This window comes from Bos indicus x Bos taurus, chromosome 12 (assembly GCF_003369695.1).
Source record: "Bos indicus x Bos taurus breed Angus x Brahman F1 hybrid chromosome 12, Bos_hybrid_MaternalHap_v2.0, whole genome shotgun sequence".
Taxonomy (NCBI): domain Eukaryota; kingdom Metazoa; phylum Chordata; class Mammalia; order Artiodactyla; family Bovidae; genus Bos; species Bos indicus x Bos taurus.
This window is the reverse complement of record NC_040087.1, coordinates 25954678-25981712: the sequence shown is the minus strand read 5'-3', so window position 1 is coordinate 25981712 and position 27035 is coordinate 25954678. Positions and strand designations below refer to the sequence as shown.

General features: G+C 33.5%; 1 protein-coding gene across 11 annotated transcripts in view; it reads left to right on the top strand.

Moving 5' to 3' along the window:
* Positions 1–27035, top strand: part of NBEA (neurobeachin) — a 673417-nt gene that overhangs the window by 202741 nt on the left and 443641 nt on the right. For 8 of the 11 annotated variants that reach the window (XM_027557429.1, XM_027557428.1, XM_027557425.1 and 5 more), the window contains 10 exons: positions 1825–1906; positions 2135–2258; positions 3089–3281; positions 5189–6199; positions 8085–8302; positions 10697–10850; positions 16689–16697; positions 19854–20034; positions 22303–22433; positions 26235–26342. In XM_027557429.1, the coding sequence (XP_027413230.1) occupies positions 1825–1906; positions 2135–2258; positions 3089–3281; positions 5189–6199; positions 8085–8302; positions 10697–10850; positions 16689–16697; positions 19854–20034; positions 22303–22433; positions 26235–26342 (2211 nt within the window). The remainder of the gene's footprint in view (positions 1–1824; positions 1907–2134; positions 2259–3088; positions 3282–5188; positions 6200–8084; positions 8303–10696; positions 10851–16688; positions 16698–19853; positions 20035–22302; positions 22434–26234; positions 26343–27035) is intronic. The other 3 variants (XM_027557433.1, XM_027557431.1, XM_027557423.1) reach the window with 1 other exon arrangement.

Genomic DNA, 27035 nt, shown 5'->3' with positions numbered 1-27035 from the left:
CATCCCTGTCTCTTGATTATTTTACTCTCCATCCCCAACTTTTATAAGTAGCTATATTCAAAAGCAGAGACATTACTTTGCTAACAAAGGTTCATCTAGTCAAGGCTATGGTTTTTCCTGTGGTCATGTATGGATGTGAGAGTTGAAGAAGGCTGAGCGCCAAAGAATTGATGCTTTTGAACTGTGGTGTTGGAGAAGACTCTTGAGAGTCCCTTGGACTGCAGGGAGATCCAACCAGTCCATTCTGAAGGAGATCAGCCCTGGGATTTCTTTGGAAGGAATGATACTAAAGCTGAAACTCCAGTACTTTGGCCACCTCATGCGAAGAGTTGACTCATTGGAAAAGACTCTGATGCTGGGAGGGACTGGGGGCAGGAGGAGAAGGGGACGACAGAGGATGAGATGGCTGGATGGCATCACTGACTCGATGGACGTGAGTTTCAGTGAACTCCGGGAATTGGTGATGGACAGGGAGGCCTGGCGTGCTGTGATTCATGGGGTCACAAAGAGTCGGACACAACTGAGCGACTGATCTGATCTGATCTGATGTATAACTAAGCTCTCAAGTAACTTGTATAGTTTCCTCAAAGTTTTCTATATTACTTTAGGTTGAACTATTTAAAAAGTTTCATTCAAAACTCAGTGTGTTAACCTAAGTCATGAAATTAAGTCATAATATAAAGTGATATCCTTATTAAATATAATTTATTGTTTTTTTTAATATATGTAAGAAAAGAGGTAAACACAGGGTATAGCCTAAAATATAGTGAAAAATCATATATCCATAATTTATATATGATTTTTCATTCTTTACTGTGACAGATGTTTACTGACTATGGGCAGTGTGTTAGGCAGTTTGCTAATTGCTAGGAATGTAGCAGTGAAAAGGATGTATAGGAATCCTGTACTCATAGAGCTTGGGTGCTAGTAGAAAAGGCAGTAAATGTTTTAGAATTCTGTCTTTTCCTTTCTATGGTTAACTTTGGTAATTTCTTGTTACTTAAAAGAAGTTTAACAAAAAAAAACTCATTGGGGGACTTCCCTGGTGGTCCAGTAGTTAAGAATCACCTTACAATGCCAGGGACATGGGTTCGATCCCTGGTCCTAGAAGATCTAAGCCCATGCCCCGCAGCTCCTGAGCCTACACTCTAGGGCCCATGGGCTGCAACTCCCGAAGTCTGGGCACCCAGAGCCCATGCTCTGTAACAAAAGAAGCACCGGAATGAGAAGCCCATGCCCCACAATGAAGAGTAGCCCCTGCTTACCGCAACTAGAGAAAGCCCATGTGCAGCAACAAACACCCAGCACAGCCAAAGATAAATAAATTAATTAAAACTGGAAAAAATAAAACAAAAAAACACCTCATTGGTTAATGACAATGAGCCACATTTTTTATAAAGATTTTTTCTTTATCTTTCTTCATTTGAAGTTGGGATCCAGACTCAGACATTATTTTCTTATTTACTGATTTTCTAAGTTTTTTTTTTTTTTAATGACAACAGCCAAATGTTTACAGTCCCCAATTTAAACGTTTTAAAGATGTGCACTGAAAAGTGATTTCAAACAGAATTTGTTCTTGGAATTCCTAATGAATCTTTCCTTCTATAGATACTGGCTTTAGTTTTGTCTGTATTTGTAACAAACAAAATTTGAAGACTGTAGAGTTAAAATAGTTTAGAAGTATGTGGAATTTACTGGTAGACCCTTTAAAAGATGTATTTCTTTTGATTTGAACAAATAGACATTTTTTGCAGATTCTTTGTATATCTATAATTTGCAATTATGAATTTTTTTTCTTAATGAAATTCAATTTCTGTCTTTCAGATTTTGACAGAGCAAGTATGTACTCAAGTTGTACACAAACCACATCCAGAGCCAGATTCTACAGTGAAAATTCAGAATCCAAGTGAGCAAAAAGCAATTCTTTAATGCAGTAGTAACATGGTAACATGTGAAACTAAATCAAAACTTTTCCCAACCACGTGAGTCGGTATGGCATTTATAGTTTAACTTAACGGCATTTACAACTCGCCTACCATCATGCTAAGCATTTAGTTGAAAATCAGTAAATACTATTTGAGCAGAAAATACAATGCAGTTATAAATCTTTACTGTAACTTTTATTTGTTTTCAGTGATTCTTAAAGTGGTGGCAACTTTGTTGAAAAACTCTACACCAAGTGCAGAACTCATGGAAGTTCGCCGTTTATTTTTATCTGATATGATAAAACTTTTTAGTAACAGCCGAGAAAATAGAAGGTGAGTAGTTTGAATACAATAACAAAGCTTTATCCCATAACTAATCTTATTTTCTCTCCATTATTTTCAGTCTCTTGCAAAGAAAAAATTTACATATCCTATATTGCTAATGCTTTTAATCATTAGAAAAGGCATTTACTTTTATTTATTTTTATATAATTTTATTTAACTTTATGGGTAATATATTTTAATTGTATATATGAATATACATACACCAAACCCCTTATTTAAAATGTACAATTCCTTTTCCTGGTCATTGTCTACCACCAACAGTACTTTAAATGAAATTATGTTGGATTTACTCAGATCATCTGCGCTTCTCTTAAGGTGGTCTGGTAACTGATTATCATGTATTTTTAAATTGGTTGGCTAGGACATGAGGTACAATTTGGAACCACGGTTCCTGCATGAGTTAAATTTAACAAATATTGATTGAATGTCTGCCATATATAAAGCACTGTGCTACACAGGTTGTCTTGGTGTACATCTTATTTGGTACAGTTTAGTGGGAAAGATAACAGTGAAATGATGATTAATTTATAATGTGTTAAGTGCATTGTGAGTACTACATGTGATGAGGGAGTAGGGAAACAATAACTAATCTAACTGGAAGAGTTGGGAAAGCAATTTTAAATTATAGTATGGATTTATCTAGGTAGAAAAATGGAGAAAGTCATTCCAGGTTAAAATATTAAATGTGCAGAATAACTGTATACTTTGATTTACCTAAGTCAGATCATATTTTTGCTATTTATCTCAAATAGTAAATTCTAATATAATCTAAGAATTTTTAATGAGTTTCTCTCCCCCCTCCCCCCTCACCTCACAAGATGCTTATTGCAGTGTTCAGTGTGGCAAGATTGGATGTTTTCTCTTGGCTATATCAATCCTAAAAATTCTGAGGAACAGAAGATCACAGAGATGGTCTACAATATCTTCCGGATTCTTTTGTATCATGCCATAAAATATGAATGGGGAGGCTGGAGAGTCTGGGTGGATACACTCTCAATAGCCCATTCCAAGGTAACAAGGGATTTAACATTTTACACCACCAGGATTTCAGCTGTGTATTAAATGTCTGTAAACACTCTGTTGGCGCCATCTTGTGGGCATCTTGCATTATGGCTGATTCCTTTATCACAATTTTCTTTCTGCTCTGTTTCTGTTTTTCTCTGTATTTTAGGGATCCTGTTATAATTAAATTTTACACTCTAGATGTGACCCCCACATATGTTTTATAGGATATCTGGGAACTTATGTCTGAGTCTTTTAACTCAAACATCTATACTGGGTCTTATAAGAATGTTTCATGAAATAGAGTCTGATACATACTTTTTAAGCCTTTCTAAATTGGAAATTGTTTTTAAGTGAATAATAAATGCATTTAAAGTACTTAAGTTTAGTGTTGTTCTTAATTGCATAATCTTTATTTTTAATCCTAAGAATCCATGTTTGTTTATATTTTAAATATTGTCTGATTTGGGGGAAAAGGAAGTAGTGAATTAAAATTTAGAATATGTACATAGTAGAGTACAGAAGTTCAGTTAAGATTTCTCATCATGTGGTGGTGTCATAGGAAAAGCATAGGTGTCAGAAGTTGGCTTTTGATCCAATCTCTGCCACAGTTCAATTTTGTGGCATTAGGAAACTGATTTAATCCCTTTGCATAGTGGTTATTAGGCTTTGTTGGCTGTGCATCCTCTAATAACAACTACTCAACTCTGTCATGCATTGTGAAAATAACCATAATCAATGTGTAAAGTTTGAACACGGCTGTATTCCAAACAGGAAATAAGCAGATTTGATCCATGAGCCATAGTTTGCTAAGCCCTACTTTGGGGACTTGATTTTTTTTCTGTAAAATAAAGGGGGTTTATATTAAGGTAATCCTCAAAGCAAGATCTCAACCTTAAATTCTATTATACGGTCATTTTAAATATAAATTATCATCATGTGTCTACAGTATTTTAAACATTAAAAATTTTAAAGACCTTTATTCTGTGATAAATTTATATTGTATAATATATCAGCGCCTCATTTTTATCATTGCATTAATAAGTTTGATAGTAGTGTTTTATGGGGAAACTCATTGCAAGTCTTTGTGTGAGAATTATATATTATTTCTAGCTACACTGTGTACTGATTATTCCTAAACGAGACTATATAAAGTAACAAATTAAACTAGTCTTTATAAAGATGCAATGTTTTAACGTTTTATAGCTATATATTTATAAATATGTGTTATTTTTTTGACCTCACTTGTTGCAATAGACACACTTTTTTTTTTTAATATACGGTGAATATTGATATAGTAATAGTACTTTGGGGCTTCCCTGATGGCTTAGACAGTAAAGAATCTGCCTGCAGTGAAGGAGACCTGGGTTCGATCCTTGGGTGGGAAAGATCCCCTGGAGAAGGAAGTGGAAACCCACTCCAGTGTTCTTGCCTGGGAAATCCCATGGACAGAGAGGAACCTGGCGAGCTGCAGTCCATGGGGCTGCAAAGAGTTGGACATGACTGAGTGACTAAAACACTCACACACTCACACATACTCACACACCATGGTACTTTGGATATTGTGTATTATTAGCCAATTCTGTTTTAGCTCAAATAAATAAAATATGTAGGAGTTCAGCTGGCATATTAACTGGGATAACATTGAAATACTTCACTTAAAGATATCATTTTATTTAAATCTTTAATGCTAGTTTACCTGTGCATTGACAAATCATGTAATAAATCATATATGACTATTTTGATGATATTCTAATTATTTGATGAAGTTAAGCATTTGTCTTAGGGTTATTAATATATATTTGATACCTTAAAATTACTGATACCATTTTTGCTATTATCATAAGTTTATATCTTTTTTTTTCTTTTAACATATACAAAAATGCCTTTAAGTGTTTTCTTTACCCATTTCTAAGGTCACTTATGAAGCACATAAGGAATACCTAGCCAAAATGTATGAAGAATATCAGAGACAAGAGGAGGAAAACATTAAAAAGGGAAAGAAGGGAAATGTGAGCACCATCTCTGGTCTCTCATCACAGACAACAGGAGCAAAAGGTGGAATGGAAATTCGAGAGATAGAGGACCTCTCACAAAGCCAGAGCCCAGAAAGTGAGACAGATTACCCTGTCAGCACAGACACGAGAGACTTGCTTATGTCAACAAAAGTGCCCGATGATATTCTTGGGAATTCAGATAGACCAGGAAGTGGTGTGCATGTGGAAGTACATGATCTTTTAGTTGACATAAAAGCAGAGAAAGTGGAAGCAACAGAAGTGAAGCTTGATGATATGGATTTATCACCAGAGACTTTAGTAGGTGGAGAGAATGGTGCTCTTGTGGAGGTTGAGTCTTTGTTGGATAATGTGTATAGTGCTGCTGTTGAGAAACTCCAGAACAATGTACATGGAAGTGTTGGTATTATTAAAAAAAATGAAGAAAAGGATAACGGTCCATTGATAACATTAGCGGATGAGAAGGATGAACTTCCCAACAGTAGCACATCATTTCTCTTTGATAAAATACCCAAGCAGGAGGAGAAACTCCTTCCTGAACTTTCTAGCAATCACATTATTCCACATATTCAGGACACTCAAGTACATCTTGGTGATGATCTTGGATTGCTTGCTCACATGACTGGTAGTGTTGACTTGACTTGTACATCAAGTATAATAGAAGAAAAAGAGTTCAAGATCCATACAACTTCAGATGGAATGAGCAGTATTTCTGACAGAGACTTAGCATCATCATCTAAAGGGTTAGAATATGCTGAAATGACCGCTACGACCCTGGAAACGGAATCTTCTGGTAGCAAAATTGTACCAAATGTTGATGCAGGAAGTATAATTTCAGACACTGAGAGATCTGACGATGGCAAAGAGTCAGGAAAGGAAATCCGTAAAATCCAGACCACCACCACGACGCAAGTAAGTTACCCTTTATGTGCGCAAAATTCATTGAAGACATACGGAGTTGTTAGCACCAAAACAGAGTAATTTCTTATCAGTCACACCATGTTTATACTTAATTATGGTAGAATAATAATTTATGGAATTGAGTGGTGTGGGTTTACATATAAAATAAATTCAAAATATCTGAATCAGATATCCACCTCTACCACGTTCTGTGTGTATAACTTTGCTCAACCTCTCTGGGCCTGAATTTTCTCATATAGTACAAGAAGAGCTTGTGCCAGATTGAAACATGACCTTTAAGGTCTCTACCAGTTTGAATATTTTCTGTCTCTGTGACTACTTTTACACATTTGCACTCAAGATCTTCATTCTGAATACTTGATTAATTTTAACCTTTTAAGCTTCAAGTCCAACCCTGTTCTATGAATTATAGAGAAGAGGACTTGGAGTCCATATTAACCTAATTAATGAAATGAACAGGAAAGGGAAAAGGGAACTGTTATTTATCAAGTGCTTACTATGTTCCGGGCTTCCCTTGTGGCTCAGCAGGTTAGCCTGCAATGCGGGAGACCTGGTTTGAATCCTGGGTTGGGAAGATCCCCTGGAGAAGGGAAAGGCTACCCACTCTAGTATTCTGGCCTGGAGAATCCCGCGGACTACAGTCCATGGAGTCACAGAGTCGTCGGACACTACTGAGCGACTTTCACTTCACTACTGTGTTCCAGGCACTGTGCCATATGTTTTCAGATTTAATCCTCATGGCAGCCCTGTAAGGCAGACAACATGGCTGAGAAAATTTGCAATTAGCAGTGAGAGTTTTCCTTATAGCCACATGTATGGGGATTTGTATGAGAAAATTAAAGACTCTCAGGCTTGGTAGTGAGGAAATGTTGGTGCTGCAGTTGGGCCTCACCATACTAAAGCTAGAAACAGATGATGTTTTCTGATATGAATTTTAATTGTTAAGCTTTGAGTATATACTTGCCACTAAATAATACCTTATGTTTAAGAGTTGAAGAAATTTTTACCCTTAGTGACTTGGTTTTTGTTGCTGTTGCCTGGGTTTTCCATTCACCTTTTAATATCAAAGAATAATTTAGCATGTGTCCATTAGCATTATGTTAGAAAGAGTACACTGTACCTCACCTCACTAGTGTCTTTGTATTCAAATAAGAATCTTTGAAAATATATTCTGTATGTGGAAAAGGTATTTTTATTTTCTGTTAAATACTGCCGTTTTGTATTTTTGTGGCAGTTGTGCTACCGTGATAATTAGCAGAGGAATGAAAATGCTAAATTAAGCCCAAGTTTAAAATAAAGGAAACCATGGTACATTGTTTACTGAGCTTAATAATACTAGGTTTGCCTGGTTTTCATTCTGAGTTCACAGACCTTTGTCTGGTTTTCTAAATTATAAAAGACATTTGTTTTTCTCAGTTGAAATATTGTAAGTGAAATTCACTTTGAAGTTAACTTGAATCTGTTCAAGTAATATTTCTTTTAATCTTGTATTTCTGATTATAATTAGTTGATGATATATATCCAGTATTTTTCACTTTGAGTATTTGCTCACTTTCATAAAGAAGGAATGTGGTCTAATGTAAAGGCTCAAAAAGGGCAAAAGAGGACCTGGTTTTCAGTGTGAACTTTGATGTTAAACTTAAGTATTGGATTGCCTTGTCTAGTTTCTGAAACAGAATAAAAATAATAATAGTATCCTTTTCTTGTCAGAAAATCTCCTGTGCAAGCAATTACCAGGTGAATGATAAGAGCAGATATACTAATCTATTAAAGTCATATGCAAAAGCTTTGCTCACTTAACCGTACTTAACTGTTTTCATTTTGAAATCAGACATTTCTTTTGCACGATACAAAAGTCCATCTTTTCCATCTCTAGGCTGTTCAGGGTCGGTCTATCACACAACAGGACAGAGATCTCCGAGTTGATTTAGGATTTCGAGGAATGCCAATGACGGAGGAACAGCGGCGCCAGTTCAGCCCAGGGCCACGCACTACAATGTTTCGTATTCCTGAGTTTAAATGGTCTCCAATGCACCAGCGACTTCTCACCGATTTGCTATTTGCATTAGAAACAGATGTACATGTTTGGAGGAGGTAGAAATGTTTCTTTTCTATAAATAAGACTACTTTTAGTGGAAAAAAAAATGACTATTTTAGATTAGTGAAATTACCTGATTATTAAGTAAATTATATCATTAAAAAATCTCACAAATGTATTCAAAAGAACACTGGAGTTTCTGTAGAAACATAAATATTTTCATAAGAGTTATGACTATGGGGTGGTTCACATTAAAAACTAATCAAGAATTTAGGCTTAAATTGATTAAAAAGCAAAACTTTGACATCTGCCATCTCCTATTCTATATACAAAAGAGAATGAAACAAAAAAAGGTTCAATACTGGTTCAGATAAATTTCTACATTTTTATCTTTCGATGTTAAAATTAATGTCATATACTACATTTATTCTTGGTAATAAGATTTAACACATAGTGCTAAAATTTTAAAATCACTTATGACATCATTTTTAGAGCTTGTACTGTTTAAGTGGTAAGTGGACATCATTTCAGATATAATCATTGAAAGAAAATAACATAAAAAAGTTCAATTGTTTTATGTTTTTCAGTTTAAATAAATTGAATAAATTTCAAAAAAGAAAACAAAGCCTACATGAATGTTAAAATTACCTTGCCTCACTTCCAGTTTTATTTTGTAATAGCACATATGCAACAGATTAATCAGTTTTGAAATGTCATATGTTCATGCAGATAAATTAGGAAGCAGATGGCTGTACATAGCAATACCCTACCGTCAGCGATTCAAAAAATCAGTGGCACAATATTCTTAACACGCAAATAACTTCCTTTGCTTTTCTTGGTTATCCTTCGAAGATTCAAGGTGGTTGCTTCAGCTCCCAGAATCAATTCAACCTAGGAAACTTCCCTCAACTAGAAGGCAGGACTCTTCTGCTGTGGCTCTCACCCCATTCTTCCTTCCTGTTCTTCCTTGTGTCTTTTTTCCTCCTCCTCTCTCTCCTTTTTCTTCTCCTCCACTTCCTCCTATTCTGTTCTTCTACTTTTTCTAAGTGTATCCCCTCATGAAATTCCGTATTGATATCTCATATGTCAGCTGGATCATATGTTTTCTCTAAGTCAATTACCAGAAGACAGGAATGGAATTATAATGATTGGCCTCCACAAACACAGTAGCCGTGTTTTTAGCTGCTCACAAACACAGTAGCTGTGGTGAAACCAATCTTTCCTGTACCTGATGTAGCTCAGCAATAGAACAAAATCTACATCACATTAGCAGGGAAAAAGAAATAACTTTACAGAGGAAATCAGCCTCTGCCATAGACAGTTTTTAGTTCTGATTTTATTTGGTTAATTTGTCCGTAGTCTACTTACATGATAGAAACAATGGTCTTTCCATTGCTAATGTTACATGGTAAGATACCCGGGGGGGGGGGGGGGGGGGGGGGGGGGGATGGTAAATAAGGAGACTGGAATACCGTGAAATACGTTACTATTAACATGAGTATCAATGTGTGGAGAGACATTGTATAATTTACTACCTGTTATATTTTAGTAGCTGCTGAGTGAGTGATACTCAACTTTCCTTCTCTTAACATTATGTGTGTCTTTCAGTGCTTTATTTCATGAACTCTCATAAAATTCCCCAGACATAATTTTGTGTAATTTAACAAAATTTTTAAAAAGTTTAAATGATAGATAGCACTTTAGTTTTTAGGACATGGGAAATCATTCTGAGATCTAAGATATTATAGATGATGTTTTGCAATTCAGAAAAGGTTAGAATCATTGACTTAAATTTGATCATGGAGTAAAATTTTTTCTGTTAGAGAATAGTTCATATTCTTGATCTACAATCAAACTGAAGCAGTGCATGTATTTTTCTGGGAATCAGTATTATATGTTTTGTATGGCAAAGCTGCACTGCTGACTTTTGAGGTCTTTTCCATTTTTTATTCAGTAAGTACTTGAATTTTTACTGACTCATTTATGCTACCCTGTCATGTAACTTCTGTGACTAACAGTATATGTTTTCAATATGTCTGGTCAAAGCTGGAGCTGCGGTCTGGTGATACAACAATTTGTCAGCTAACTATCCACTTCCTCTGCTTTTCAATACCAAACAACTAGCTTTTGGCAAAAATAAATGTTTCAGCCAAATTCATTGACCTAGTCATGTGTCTTTGAGTCGAATTAGGACACTGTAGTGTTTTAAGCAGAAATAAAATAATAAGTTAATATGCTTGGACTCACAAAAAATCCATGATGAGATGAATGCTGGTTTTGGTAATATGACATCTAAATTGTTGTAAATTATTTTCTTTTCTAGTAACTCCATTTTAAATTTGCCTAGCTCTTATTTTTCACTTTAAAAATGACATTAAAAATAAGTTGTAAACTTTTTATTCTTAAACCAAAGAAATGTTTGTTTGTGTTTTGTTTTTCTGCTATTTTAGCCATTCCACAAAGTCTGTGATGGATTTTGTCAATAGCAATGAAAATATTATTTTTGTACATAACACAATTCACCTCATTTCCCAAATGGTAGACAACATCATCATTGCTTGTGGAGGAATTCTACCTTTGCTCTCTGCTGCTACATCACCAACTGTAAGTACTTTGACTCCATCTAGTGGTTATGTTTTATAATTACATTATCAGAGCATGTCAGTGGCGTTCTGTACTATAAACATGGATTTTAACAAGACTTGTTCACCTGAGAAGTTTTTAACCATATAATTTGAAATTACATACATTTTTATTCTCACTTCTTTTAATTGTCAGTGTTGGGTTTCAGCTGTGTGTATTTATGAAAATATTTATCTGATAATTTTGATGAATGTAACTTAGAGCTATAACCATAAATGGTTTAACTTTATTTTCTCTATATTGTTTATCTTTTCAAATCTACATTAAAATAAACTGTTAAAATTCTTGTTATGTAAATCTTAAATTTTGGAATACAAGTACGTATTTATTATATAACAGAGTCATGAATCTAAAATAGGAAAAAGACATCTTTAGATATTCAGTCTTATATGATTAGCTTAAAATATTATTTTTAAGCTATTTATAGTAGTTTTATATTTCTATTCTTTGAGATTTAATCTTGAAGCCAGTAATTTGCTTCAAAAAGAGAATCAGATGAATTCTTAGAGTGTTTCTTACTTAAAATTTAGGTACCTCAAATAGAAAAACTATAAATGTCATAACATTTTCTGTACTTGAAAAATTTGGTAATTCTTAAAAATCTCAAAGAACTTTATGTTAGTCATATGACATCTTTTAGAATTTTTATCTGACATGATTTTGTGGTTCAGCATTTATTTTTTAAAAATATAGACTTTCTCTTTGTAAGACATCAGAATCTATTAACATAAATTGAAAGATATTCAATGTTATTTATATGTCATTTAACATATAATAGATAAACAATTAAGTGTTTTAGTTATCATTTAAAAATATATCTCTGATTCATATAATGAAAAACAAGCTCCATAGCTAACTGATCAGATGGGCGAGAATATGCTTCTCATATTAATAACTGTGTTCTTGCAGCCATATTGGAAACTCATCCGTAAGCCCAAAATAGATCACTTTTCCAGAGAGAAACTTGCCATTTTATTAGGATGTCTTTTACTTGTTGAGGCAGTGTTTCCAAACTGATGTCTGGTTTTATTTCATCATTAACAAGCTTTTTCTACATGACTTTTTCTCACTCTCCCTTTGTCATTATCCCTGAAGCAGCACTGAAACTTAAATATTAGCAGCAAAAGAGTGTATACATCCTCAGCACACTTCTGCCTCACACATATATTTCTCTTTCATCCATGAATTTATTCAAGAGTCTCCAAAGGCAAGAAGGCTAGTTCAGGAGGGAGTGCAACAGAACAGGTCCTAATTAGGGCCTTCATGAAATTAGCAGCTGACCAAGGAAACAGAGTCAGGAAGAAAAACAGCTGATGGTGTGGGAAGGGTGCAGATATCCTGTAACATACCATCCCTTCTCTTTCATCTCTGATTTCCTCCCGTAACTTATACCAAATTCTGGTAAATTGAGAGTTGCATGTGATGTTAAGAATACATTCTAATATTGAGACAGGAAGAGGTTTTTGCCTCTTCTGTCCATTGAAGATTGACTTAATGTTTCATCCTGGGATTTTTCTACATCATATACTTTTTTTATGTTTATGTATTATCATTGTTATCAGGAAATTTTAAAAAGTTATATTGAAATTTACTTTAAAGTATAATACTGTTTTAAAATCTTCTGTAGAACAGAAGCGATCTTTATATAAAATTAGCAGTAGATAAGAAAAGTTTTATAAATTTGAAATATTTATGAGTTTTCTAAACTAGAAGATCTCCATCAAGATAGAGAAAATAATAAAGTATTAATAAACATTATGAATTAAATAATATACTACCAAAATTTGCTCATTTTTTGTTTTATAATGAATGTATAATAAAGACACTGATATTTTGACTTCCAAAATTATTACCTATGCAGTTATAACTACCATAGTTCAGAAGTTAAAACTACAGTACTTATTTCTTTAGACTGTTTTCAATAGACTTTGGAATTCATTCAATTGTAGAAACTTTTCTTCATTGTCTCTGTCTCTGTATTTCTGCTATTTTGGCTGATTAACTGATTGCACCTGTACCTGCTTCTACAGCACAGCTAACTTTATATTCTTTGAATGAATTGCTTCCTTAAAAGAAATATCAAGAACCTTTTATCCCACTTCCTACTGGGAGAAAACATGGTGCCAATTTTGAGTAATGTTTTCTGTTCCTTGATTGCCTAATTCTCTTGCTAAAAATTTTAATGTAATAGTGGGAAAAGTGAGCAAGGAGGATGTTGAATAAAGGAAGAAATTAAAACTAAAGACATGGAGCTTTTTAACTTAGATTTTTAAAGAAACTTTTATTGGAGTGTAGTTGATTTACAATATTGTGTTAACTTTCTTTAAATTAGATTTAAAATATTAATATAAAAAGCTGAAAGAGAATTCTGGATGGAATAAGTCAAAAAGGAAACATTGTCAATATGCATATTACCAAAGGGGGAAGCGTTGTCATGGATACCCTAGAATTTCAATCCTAGATATATGAAGAGAGATAGAGACATTTGAAACTAATGTTTGAATGATCTGTAATATTGTTTAGGTTTGTGGAGTTTTTAAAAATACTCATGTATTATATACAGATATGTATCTAAGGAATAAGTATGAGTAATATTGGTATGCAGTGGTTGATAAATGATCATATAATAAATATTTTTGGTTTTGGGGGCTATGCAGTATCTGTCTGACTACTTAAATCTGCTGTTTGCAAAAGCAGACATATTTCATAACACAGAGGAGTAAATGTGAATGTATTTTAATAAAACTTTATTTATATTTGATTTGTGGGTCCTAGGTTGCTGACCACTGACTTATGGCACCATTTTGACCTAAAATACAAATACCATAGTATAATGTTTCAGTGTAAAGCATTAAATTAAAAATTCATTAAAATTTAGTAGTTAGAGTGTAAGATAAATCCAGGTTTCCTATTAAATAAGAGCTTGCATTTGACTTAATGAGCATTTATCAAAGTTAATTTCAACAAATTCACTGAATATTGTGGTCATTATGTTTTATTAGAAGATATGTAACTTTTTCACATGCACCCAACTAAATTTTTTAGCATTTGACACATCTAATGTTGAAATTGTATGCAATCTGGAATGGGTAAGTAGAATGCTAAGTGTTCTTTATAAATCGCTATTAAAAGCTCAACCCAGGAAGATACCTTTTCTATTTCTCAGTATAAGTGTGTATCTCAAATAATTTACTCCTTTTCATCAAAAACAAGCTTGTTTTCCAATAATCAATAAGATTCAGACACGATTTTCTTTCCGGTTAGGATATAACTGAAGGCATTTGCATTCCAGCATAAGATAAATCTGTATTTTAACCTGGCTTCTACCACTTACTAGATATGATGTCAGCCTTAATTTCTTCATTTTAACAGTGCTAATTTTACTTACCCCACAGGAACTTGTGACACTTAAGTTAGGTAATGTCACTAGATGGAGAAGGCTCTTCCTGAATGTTTCCCTCTTTTACTTCCTTTTGGAGCTTTTTATTCAGAATTGTATCATGATAGAATGATCTTCCCATTTACAAAACAAGCCTGTCAAATGTAGAATTCTGAAGTTTAAAATAGGATATTTGAGCCATGTTACTTATTATGGGTGATCCACTTTGATGGCAAAAAGTAAAATGGTGTAATCTTTTCGTCTGCTGTCTCCATGGCACTGGTATAGAGGTGGTCTATTTTTTGCCCTGGGACCTTATGTGAATACCATAACTCATACTAAGGATAGCATTTGTGTATTGCTGTAGTAGTGTCATCACATGAAAAAATTTCAGCTGCTTAATCTTACTTCTAGAGAAATACTTCAGTGGAAACTTTAAGGAAAAAAAGAGTATAGATACACATTATTTGTGTTATACTGACACCTTGAACTTGAAGAATATTGGAGTTTCAGTTTTATCTAGATTATGTAAAATGTTATGTAGCATAGAAAATAAGTTACATAGAAAATAAATTACAAAAATAGTTGCAAGTCTTCAAATTAGAACAATAATTGAACTTAAATAGTCAGCTAAAGAAATTTAAAACTCTTAGTGTGTAGCTTGACTAGTCTGGTTTTGGGAAGGAGCATTATTTTTGTTCAGGCTTCCCAGGTGGCTCTAGTGGCAAAGAACCTGCCATCCAATGCAGGAGACATAAGAGACGCAGGTTCAATCCCTGAGTTGGGAAGATCCACTGGAGGAAGAAATGGCAACCCACTCCAGTATTCTTTCCTAGAGTTCATCCCAAGGACAGAGGAGCCTGGCTGGGCTACAGTCCATAGGGTTGCAAAGAGTTGGACACAACTGAAGCAACTTAGCCTGCATTATTTTGTTAACTGTTCTTGAGATTTTGAAGTTAATGTTACTATTACTAGTCAGTTGAATCCTCTCACTTATTTTCACACTTTGTTCCAAGTTGGTCATGAATGGAAAGCAAGGAATTGGAGGGAAAAAAAGAAGATAAACAAAGAGCATAAATCAGCTACAAATTGCATAATCACTTCAGGGTTGTGGTCAACCATTTTGGTCAATCATACTGAATGTTTAGAATTTTATTCAGTTTCATTCTCTGTTACAGAAAAATAATAAAGATTGATATTTCTGCCTTTCCTAATAGTTTTATAATCATAAGAATGAAGAGCAACCATTTCTGGCAAAAAATAAAGATAAGGACTTAGTTTTAGTTTTTTACTTTTTCTTGCCATTATTAGAAAATGTAGCTAATAAATTTGGAAAAACCACTAACAATTTTTTTGTTTTGTTTTATTTATCTCATAACACTTACTATACTTCAGTATTCTCAGAATGCTTTTAAATGTTCTCCTGTACTCAGACGGCAAAGAATCCACTTGCAATGCAAGAGACCTGGGTCCATCCCAGAGTCAGGAAGATTCCCTGGAGAAAGGATTAGCTACCCATTCCAGTATTCTTGCCTGGAGAATCCCATGGACAGAGTAGCCAGGTTGGCTACAGTCCATGTGATCGCAAAGAGTTGGAATTGACTGAGTGACTAAGCACAGAACAGCACCCACTCTTTGAAAATAGTGTTTAGAAATTTATGCCTACATATGATGGCAAAAATCAAAGATTAAGAACAGTTGTTGACTTTATCATGAAACTTAATTCTATCCAGTTTTTTAAAATATCCTGAATATAATTCTTAGTAATACTCTGAAACTTGGTACAAAGTCTCTGTGATTATCTTAGTTCACATGCAGTCTTGTTTAGTGTATCTAAGTTCTTTTCTAGCAAAGGAGAGTGGTTTTTAAGTTAGAATCACTCAAATATTTTAGTATCTTACTAATTCCTGGAGATTTTGTTTTATAAGAAGGGCTCCAAATATTTTAGGAAACAAAATAGCATGATTCCTTAATGAAAATTTTAGAAGGTATTGGTATAGTTAATTTTTCTAAGTCTTTTCTGCTTAAACTGATAGTAAGTTAGGGCTTTTACAGAGACATTATGTCAGTTTGCTTATTGAAATGTTTCCTTGGTCATTTTTTAGGAAAAGATATTTATTTTGTAAAATAGAATTTTCATATTTATAATATATGAACTTTATTTACATATGTATTATTTGGGAAGTTACTCTAATGGAAAAAATAAATAGAAGTCTATTTGATATTTAATCTTAATCATACATAATTTATAAAATGAATATTTCTTATGAGTATTTTTGCTTTTAATAAAATAATCAAATATATTTTTTAATATATTATTTTGTGTTTCAATTTTACATTGTATTTTCATTTAATTTTAACGATTTTCTTTTCTTGTATTTTTTTTGGTCTGTTGTCTGTTTTGTCTAATGCATGTCCAGGGTTCTAAGGTTAGTATTACTTTAGTAATTTTTCAGGTTTTCAGTTTTAAATTTTATTTTTGCTTATTTATGAAATTTTTCACTTGGTTATATTTTGAGTTTCCATACCATCTTTAACATTAGGCACATTTTTGGTATATTTGGAAGATTCAACAGAGGGTTATTTATGTTATTATTCACACTAATCTTTAGACTAAACTGTCATAATATAATGAAAACAATAATATTTCAGTCATATGTACCATCAGATTTTAACTGGTGCCACTGAAAGAAAATTGGATAGAATATATATTAAGATTTAATAATAATCATATGTGGATGTTCTTTATTTTTAGACCTATATTATGTTTATATAACATTTCATCATATTTATAAATTGCTTTTAATTAGAATTAATGGGAACTTCCTTTATGGTTATTAGTTGTGTTAAGAATACTTATTTTAAAATTTTATTTTGTTTGGTCAAAAATAGCAGTTTGGCAAATTTCATGGATGATTAATAATGCTTTTATAATTTCTGTACATAATTTATTAATTTAAAATTGAATATTTTGATGTTTACACTTTATAGACTCTAAAAGACTTCAAAATAAAATCATTAATTAATAAAATAAGTTAGATTTCCCATAATTTTCCTAGTTCAAAATGAAGAATTTGAGAATCCATGTATGCTATGCTATGCTATGCTAAGTCACTTCAGTCGTGTCCAACTCCGTGCGACCCCATAGACGGCAGCCCACCAGGCTCCCCCGTCCCTGGGATTCTCCAGGCAAGAACACTGGAGTGGGTTGCCATTTCCTTCTCCAGTGCATGAAAGTGAAAAGTGAAAGCAAAGTCGCTCAGTCGTGTCCGACTCTTAGCGACCCCATGGATTGCAGCCTAACAGGCTCCTCGGTCCATGGGATTTTCCAAGCAAGAGTACTGGAGTGGGGTGCCATTGCCTTCTCCGGAATCCATGTATAGATATCCTAAAATTCTAATATTTTGAAAGTTTTCAGAATGCTAATAGGCCGAAGCAATGGCCAGATCTTCCATTCCATTGTAAAACACTTATGTTGATAACAGATTTTAAAAGGAAGTTTTATATAAAATTTCATTTTTTGCCTTTATTGTATTATGATAACAGATTTTTAATTCTTGCTATGAAATGATGCTGTATATTAGTGAAGTGCTGGCAAATAATACATCTTTATTTTTAAAAACATCCTAGTAATGAAATTAATCATTTCTTTAGGCCATAGAAGCTGAATTGGCATAATGTTATAAACGAACAGTTGAAAAAAAATTGTCTATTTCCAAGCTCCTCTTAAAGGGAATGTTTTAACAATATTTTGATGTTAAATGGAAAGGATAAAGGTTGTTCTTTTTTATAACCCATTTATAATTGTTTAGTTATATAAATGGGAGAAGGCAATGGCAACCCACTCCAGTACTCTTGCCTGGCAAATCCCATGGACGGAGGAGCCTGGTAGGCTATACAGTCCATGGGGTTGATAGGCGTCAGACACGCCTGAGCGACTTCACTTTCACTGTTCACTTTCATACATTGGAGAAGGAAATGGCAGCCCACTCCAGTGTTCTTGCCTGGAGAATTCCAGGGACGGGGGAGCCTGGTGGGCTGCCATCTATGGGATCACACAGAGTCGGACACAACTGAAGTGAATTAGTGGCAGAAGTTATATAAGTGCTTACTCTAGTCAGCTATCATTTTTCTTACCCATGTTTTAAACAAGAAGTGTTGAAGATGTTGTTTTTTAATATGTTTCCTGCTGATATTTCCCTGTTAATGTGAGTGGGTGTATGTCTGTGTAGAATGATGGGTGTGAATAGTGTCAAATGGAGCATTAAATAGGAGCAGATACCTATAATACATGCTTACTTTGTAGTTGAATTTATCATTTGGTGAAAAAGTAAAGTTAATCAGTATGGCTAGCTTGCCCGTTTTCAGATGATTTAAACAGTAGTATTTTTTATTTATAAAGTATTTCTTACTTTTCTCTGTTTTTGAGGCACTGAGAAAATGAGGCCTAGTGATAATGAACCAGGAGAAGGCAATGGCACCCCACTCCAGTACTCTTGCCTGGAAAATCCCATGCATGTAGAAGCCTGGTAGGCTGCAGTCCATGGGGTCGCTAAGAGTCGGACACGACTGAGTGGCTTCACTTTCACTTTTCACTTTCATGCATTGGGGAAGGAAATGGCAACCCACTCCAGTGTTCTTGCCTGGAGAATCCCAGGGACAGCGGAGCCTGGTGGGCTGCCATCTCTGGGGTCGCACAGAGTCGGACATGACTAAAGTGACTTAGCAGCAGCAGCATCATAATGAACCAAAATAATTAAAATCTTACACAACATACAATAAAAAATAAAAGAAGAAATATTGCTATTGCTTGTAAGATGCAAAGTTATATATCTTACAAAACAGAATACTTTGTACCATTTCCTTCCAAAGCAGAAAATTATATTTTAGCATAGACAGTATTTTAGTGAAAGTACAGCTTTGCCAGTCTAAAATGCTACTAATTCTTCTCATTGCCAGTGTCACTGATTAATAGTGGTAGAGGAATTCATGATCTTGAGTATTTTTACCCTAAATTTTTGTTACTCATACGAGGTACCTAGTGGTTTCATACTCATTTATTCTGAAATGGATAAGAAATTATTATGTATTCTAATTGGACCATTGACAGTTGTCTCCCTTTGATATCAAATGAAAGTGCCATATATCTTTCATATTATCATACATTCATAGGAAAGAAAAATTAGCATATTTTTACAAATAAGAATGAGGATTTTAGGAAAGAAAAAAGAGTTGCATGTCTTTGTTAATAAACTTAGAACAAAACTAGTATAAATATTTACATTGATTATTTCTAAGTGTCTTTATGAAATGATCTTAAGTTTGGAATGTAGTGTTTAAAGTAATGATATTTAAATCTAACATTGATTTTAAAAATAAATTTTTTATTTATTTGAAGTTAATTCATAGCTAAGCTAGTAAACTTGATAATCACCTCTTACACTACATGGAATTACTTTATGATTTATAGCTTATTTTGTTTACAAAATATACTAAATATACTAAACTACTGTTAAGCTGCTGTATGTATGTGCATGTATTATATTTCCAAATTTTAAACAAGATTTATATCTACTTTTTTAAAGACGGAATTGGAAAATATTGAAGTGACACAAGGCATGTCAGCTGAAACAGCAGTAACTTTCCTCAGCCGATTGATGGCTATGGTTGATGTACTTGTATTTGCCAGTTCTCTAAATTTTAGTGAGATTGAAGCTGAAAAAAACATGTCTTCTGGAGGTTTAATGCGACAGTGCCTAAGGCTAGGTAAGTCTGTTAAAAATAATGGTGCATGTTAAATAATTACCTACAGATCATTTTTTTATATTCTGTGATACATAAAGTATCCGTGATACAATTTGATTATGTAATGTAGAATTACTAAATTAAAAAAAAATAATATCACATTGGAGATTTCATGGAATAAATCTTTAATGGATTCTAATTTGAAGCTGAAGTTCCAACACTTTGGCCACCTGATGCGAAGAGCTGACTCATTGAAAAAGACCATGATGCTGGGAAAGATTGAAGACAAAAGGATAAGGGGGTGGCAGAGGATTGAGATGGTTAGATAGTATCCTGACTTAATGGACTGTGAATTTGACCACACTGGGAGAGAGTGAAGGATAGGAAAGTCTGGTGTGCTACAGTCCGTGGGGTTGCAGAGTCAGACACAACTTAGCGAATGAACAACAATGAAATTTGAAATAAAGTCAATGTTGAATATATTTTGAGCTCTTTCAAAATCAGTAGGACAATAGCATTTTTCATTGAAGTGATTTTAATGTAAATCCATTTATGAATTCTTTTTTTTTTTTTTCTGTAAATGAATACACAGGCTGGTTATCTTGGGCCCACAAATACATCAGAAAACCAATAGCGTAGCTTTATAAACAATGCTAAAGGATAAAATTGACTATGCCAGTCTCACTGTTTTTTGGAATGAACATTTAATACTAGTAGATATTACTATAGCTATGATTTTTTTGTTGCTATCTTGTGTTACAAATAAAATTTAGCCCTGAAAACTCTTGGTAAATTTGACCAATTCCTTAGGCAGTATTCATTCTTACATCTTTTACCTTTTATAAAGGCAAAATTTAATTTTACTGTTTAGTCTTTACAGGGGACCAGACAACTACTGTTTTTAGACAAAAATGGCTACTGTTTTCATACTTGCCTTAGAGTGTGAACAGGGAGGATATGAGAAAGTCAGGCATTTGATAGGATGTTCTTACGTGTATTCTTTTCACCCATTATTTTTAAAGTTATGTAAAAATCTTCATATGTATAGTTTCAGGGTACAAGTTTCTGATCCAAGAAAGGAATAAGAACTTGATTTAAGAATGGTGGAATAAATCTACTTTTTACTGCTATTTTGTATTTCTTGTGACGAATCATTTCATATCCTATTAGGGAAGGATTGACCATATGGATAACTTCAGCCAAGAGGTGTAGGATTATTTACTGTGGGCCATATGGACATTTCCACTGGTATTTAATAATAGCTGACAGATTGAGCTTTGTGAGAAAGAGAAATATTTTTTAATGCCTGAATATCTTAAAAACAGCATTTATTTGGTTATTGAGAACTTTTATTTCTGAATATATTCCTAAGTTTTACTGCTGATTTCATTTTTAAAATGATAATTTTTAGCAGATTTGGTTTTTATCATTCACAGGGAATTTTTATGTGAGTAATAATGAGGTAAACAATTATGTGTCAATATATATTGTTTACTCTTCTAAGCACTTTGCATATATCGATCCAGCTAATCCTCAGGGTAGTCCTCTAAGGAAGTCATTTTGTTTATACTCATTTTACACATGAGGAGACTGAGGCATAGGTAGTTGAAGCAGCTAGCCCAAGATCACATAGCTCATAAGTGGCAAAGCCAGATTTCAAGTTTATGTGGACTGATTCCAAAATCTATACTATTTATTACTATGCTTTGCTGCTTCTTATAATAATTAAGTAAATAGAAAGCGAGTATGTAATTATTGAATGTGCTGCTTGATGAAGGTGACTTTGCCACCATGAAAACAAGTTGATATTGGCACTTGTCAGACTTGGCTGTATGGAGTACCTCATTATTATTGCCTAAAATGGGGAGCCGTGCTCTGTATAGTCACTAAGATGGTCAAATTATGGGCAGATAATTATTATTTTTAAAAATCATCAAATATGAGTATGTTTTTAATCAATTTTAATTCATACATTTAAGAATTTTGAAGGATGGAAGGTGATAGAATAGGAAGGATATATTGGGAGCCTCAAATATCCTAGTAGTGTTGTATTTCTTGAGTTGGTTGATAGTTTATGGTAATTTGTTTTCACTTTTTTAATTACATGAATATTTTTGTGTGCTTTTCATTACTGTATTTTCTAATTAAAAATATTTATTGATCTGGTTGATTTTAAGAACCATAGTGGGATGGTGAAAGTTGAAAGAAAAAATAGAACCAAACAACTTTTAAAAACAGTATCAGAGTCAACAATTTATATTAATAATATGCTTTCATTTTTTAAAATAGTTTGCTGTGTTGCTGTGAGAAACTGTTTAGAATGTCGGCAGAGACAGAGAGACAGAGGGAACAAATCTTCCCATGGAAGCAGTAAACCTCAAGAAGCTCCCCAAGGTGTGACTGCCACAGCAGCTTCCAAGGTAATTAAACATTTTCTAAGTTAAATATAATTTACTTTTTTTTTAAGTTTGTGAGCACAAAGTGACAAGGAATCTCCAGTGCTGGCTTCTCTTCTTTCAAATTGTTAGGCTTCCCTGGTGGCTCAGACACTAAAGAACTGGCCTGCAATGCACAGACTTGAATTCAGTCTCTGAATCGGGAAGATCCCTTGGAGAAGGGAATGGCTATCCACTCCAGTATTCTTGTCTGGAGAATTCCATGGACAGAGGAGCCTGATGGGCTCCAGTCCATTGAGTCACAAAGAGTCAGACACAACTGAGCAACTAACACTTTCATTTTTCAAAGGAAGATTCTAGTCATTTCTAATTCATAGGATTCTTATAAAGATTATATCAGTTCATAGCACTGAAAAGTTCTTAACTATTACTAGCTTCAGTAGTTAAATTTTCACCGAGTTCAGTGTATGAATAATGCAGTTTTTAAATGGTTATGCTTTGGGGGATAGAATTCCCATGGCATTCAACAAAAATTATTGAATGCCCATGAAATGAATATGTGGTATGCAGTATTTCAAAATGCAGCAGTGATTGTCATTCTAAATTAGCTCTATTTAACATATGTTTTTTGGAGAAGGAAATGGCAAACCACTCCAGTGTTCTTGCCTGGAGAATCCCAGGGACGGGGAGCCTTCTGGGCTGCCGTCTCTGGGGTCGCACAGAGTCGGACACGACTGAAGCAACTTAGCAGCAGCAGCAGCGGCAGCAGCAACATGTGTTTGTATTTGATTTGACCATTTGCATCACTTCCAAAGTTTCAGTAATGATTTTTAGGTCCTGTATGTTTGTTGCTTACTTCAGCTACAGTTTGGAATCTCTTACCCTTGCTTTTACTATTTTATTTTAGTCACACTGTAGACTTCATTCAGTTCATCAGAAGAATTTTTTTAACCTTTTAACTTTTACATAGCTTTGTTTTTCTTCAGGTTCCCATCCTTATTTTTCACCCCAGTAAATATGTTCCACTTTTGGTGTTACCTTAAGTTCAACTTTGAGTAAAATGTTTTCTAATACCTTCACTGCCAACTCAGTCTAGAGGAGGTTCCTTTGTTTGATACTTCTGTAAAACCTAGTATGTCTCTTACCACTCAGGGTACTTGTAATTAGATGTTTGACACTGACTAGTGAAGGTTCAATTAGTGAAGGTATGAAGAGTTTAATTTATTAACAAAAATTCTGTCGCTTCAAACTTTTGCAGTTTTCAGTCAAAACAACCACACATTTAGTGTATCTGTATTATAGCCTCTTTCTTTTTCACTACTGTTAGAGACACATTCCTAGAATAATTAAACCATATATTTTACTGTTGACAAGTCTCCACAAAGCCTCCATTGCTTAGAAAATTAAATGCAAACACATTAGCAGTGTTGCTTCTACTTATTTGTGTAGGCACAGGAGACTACGTTACTTGAGTGTGTTTGTATCTTTTACATCTTTTCAATTGCAGATTGTGTATAGCATTGTGAATACTTTATAAAAGAGCACAAACTCTAGAATCAAACAGTTTGGAGTTTGTATCTTGCCTCTACCATTTACTGGTTTTGTGAAATGAAACAAATTTCATAGTCTCTTGTTCCTCAATTTTCCAGTCTTTAAAGTGGACATATATCTTAATTTGTATGGTGTTTGTATGAATTAAATAAAAAACAGTAATATGTTAAAGTACTTAGTAATTTGAGAAATGAAGTGAGCATTTAATTAATGGTAATTCCTTTCTTCTCTCTAGGAGTTAACCAATCAATATTTATGTCATGAAATAAGTTAGTAGTTTTGAGTGCTTAGATCTTAAAGGTGACCATAGTTAATTCAGTACATAATAGGGAACTTTTCAAGCCTGTCAAACCAAGTATTAGGTTGGTGCAAACGTAATTGTTCAGCAAATCAATGAGCTGCACCAAAAACTGCAACGCCTGCAGCCAGTGTTGGTCAACAGAAAGTGCCCAGTTTTTCTCCACAACAACACCTGACTACACGTTGCACAACCAACACTTCAAATGTTGAATGGATTGAACTTCAGAGTTTTGCCTCAGTTGCCTTATTCACCTGACTTCTCACCTCACTTCTTCAAGCCTCTTAACAGCTTTTTGCAGGGAAAACCGGTTCCACAACCAGCAAGAGGCAGAAAACTTTTCCAAGAGTTCATCGAATCCTGAACACATATTTTTATGCTACAGAAATAAGCAGAACTTATTTCTTGCTGGCAAAATATGTTGATTGTAATGGTTCCTGTTTTAAATAATAAAGATGTGTTTGAGCCTAGTTATAATGATTTAAAATTCATGGTCTGAAACCACAATTACTTGTATACCAACCTAATAGTACACTGATGATAGAATATGGACAGAAAAGCTCAATGAGCAGGAAATTCATGGTAATTGAGCTAGTCAGTCCTTTTAGCAAGAACCTTAGCAATGAAAATTAGATTATAAATTATGGATATAGAACTATTAGAGGAAAAGTTGACTTGGTAAGAAAACATATTTCAAAACAGAGAATCAGTGAACCCAGTTTGTGAGAGTTGTTTCCCTATTTTTATGCATTTTTAATGTGGCACTTGAATAAGTAAACCATAGTTAACAATAATTTCAATGTGTTACGAATCTGAGTGGACTTGTATTAGCCACACATTTTCCTTGGGCCTCATTTTTTATGTTTTCTAAAAAGGAGGTATTAAATAAGATTTTCCTACAAAACACATCTCTAATTAGATTATGGACATAGAAGTACTTTGTAAACTATAAAGTAGTATGTAGATTAAAATATATGTAATTTTTTCAGATATATTGTAAATAGTATATTATTTCTTTAATTATCCTTTGATAAAGATCATTAGCCTATTATTTAAATATTAAAGCCAAGCTCACCTAAGCTTATATAGCTGGTAAGTTTTGGAATTGTAATGGAAGTAAAGTAACTATCCGCCTTTAAATAGTGTATGCTTTTGTGCTGCAAGAGAATCAAATATTTTAATTTAAGAGGGGAATAGTGTAATTGAGGTTTATAGAAAATAGAAGGAGGTCTATTATTAAATAGAGTTACTTTTATATGCAGGAGTTGTATTTGATACTTCACATATATTATCTGATTTAATTCACACAATTCTTATGTTTTGTAAGTGAAAAAGTACTTGACTGAGTTTAGGGATCTTGACTGTCTTACGAGTTTACTGTGTGACGTGTTACCTAAAATTTGTGGATTTTTGTGTCTTCAGATATAAAAAGGATTTTAGTGGTAAAGATCTTTAATGTCTTCCAGCTTTAATATTAAGGCCATGAGTAAAACATTTTTTGCTTACCTTTTTTGACTTTTTGTGGATCATGGAATGTTTTCACAGATGAAATCTCATATAATAATGTAATATAATAATCTCATATATTATGAAAACATGACGAATAAATGAACCTGATGACTTAAAGAGGCTTGTTAACTAGAGGTAGGGAATGTAAAGCCTAGAAAAAGTTAGTAACAAATTTGAGGTTGCACAGGAGAGATTTGAGCCCAGAGTAAAAGTTTAGTCTTTTTTTCTGCCACAGTCCTCCAGCCTTTCTTTATCTATAGCGGTAGCTATGCAGATGAAGAACAAGAACACTAGTAAGTGAAACCATGGTAAAAGTAGAAGAGAACAGTCAATAAATATTGTTCAGTGATGAGAGAAGGTAAAGTGTGTGGCCAGTTTAATTACAAAATTGAAGGTATTATTAATAGAAATTAATATAAATTTCTGTATTATACTATTTTTTCACAATTCTCTCTTTCTTTTTTAAGACTCCACTAGAGAATGTTCCAGGTAACCTTTCTCCAATTAAGGATCCCGATAGGCTTCTTCAGGATGTTGATATCAATCGCCTTCGTGCAGTTGTCTTTCGGGATGTGGTGAGTTATGCCTGCTTGATTTCCCAGAGAAAAAAGAAAACTTTTCACTGTAATTTGTATAAAATAATTTAAATTTCATAGGAAACTTGCATTTTAAAACTAAATGTCCTAGTGTCAGGGCTTGTAGGTTTATAATGTGCTTCTGTTTGTAAAATGATTAAGCTTTGCTTTCTCTGAAAGCTTATTCACTTTATTTTTTAATGATGTGAAAATTATAGTTAATTTGTATGTATACTAAGAATGAAGATAACTTCGAAGATTATAACCGATTTTATCTTGAATAACAATTCCTGTCTTTTAGTATTCCTTGCTCCATCTCTAGGTTCTGAATATTTTGTTGTTATCAATGTTCCTTATATTATTGGTAAAAGAGATTAATTCATAAAGATGTTCTTGGGAATTACTTTTGGTGGCAATTACTTTTGAGAGAAGAATCTGCATTTGGAAATAGAGACACCAATGGGAATTTGAGTTAGAAAGGTTGTTTAATAAAGCTTATTGAAAATATAGCTTAAGGATACAATTTCATAGACCCCTCCAATTATATGATCACTTATTCAAAGTAAGTAAAAATAAGATTGGCCCTTCCACAAATTGTGTAGAAGCATCCATAGCATTTCACAGCAGACTGAATGTTGGTAGTACTTCTTACTATAGTTGCTATTTATCAGCAATTTTGGATTCTATTTTACT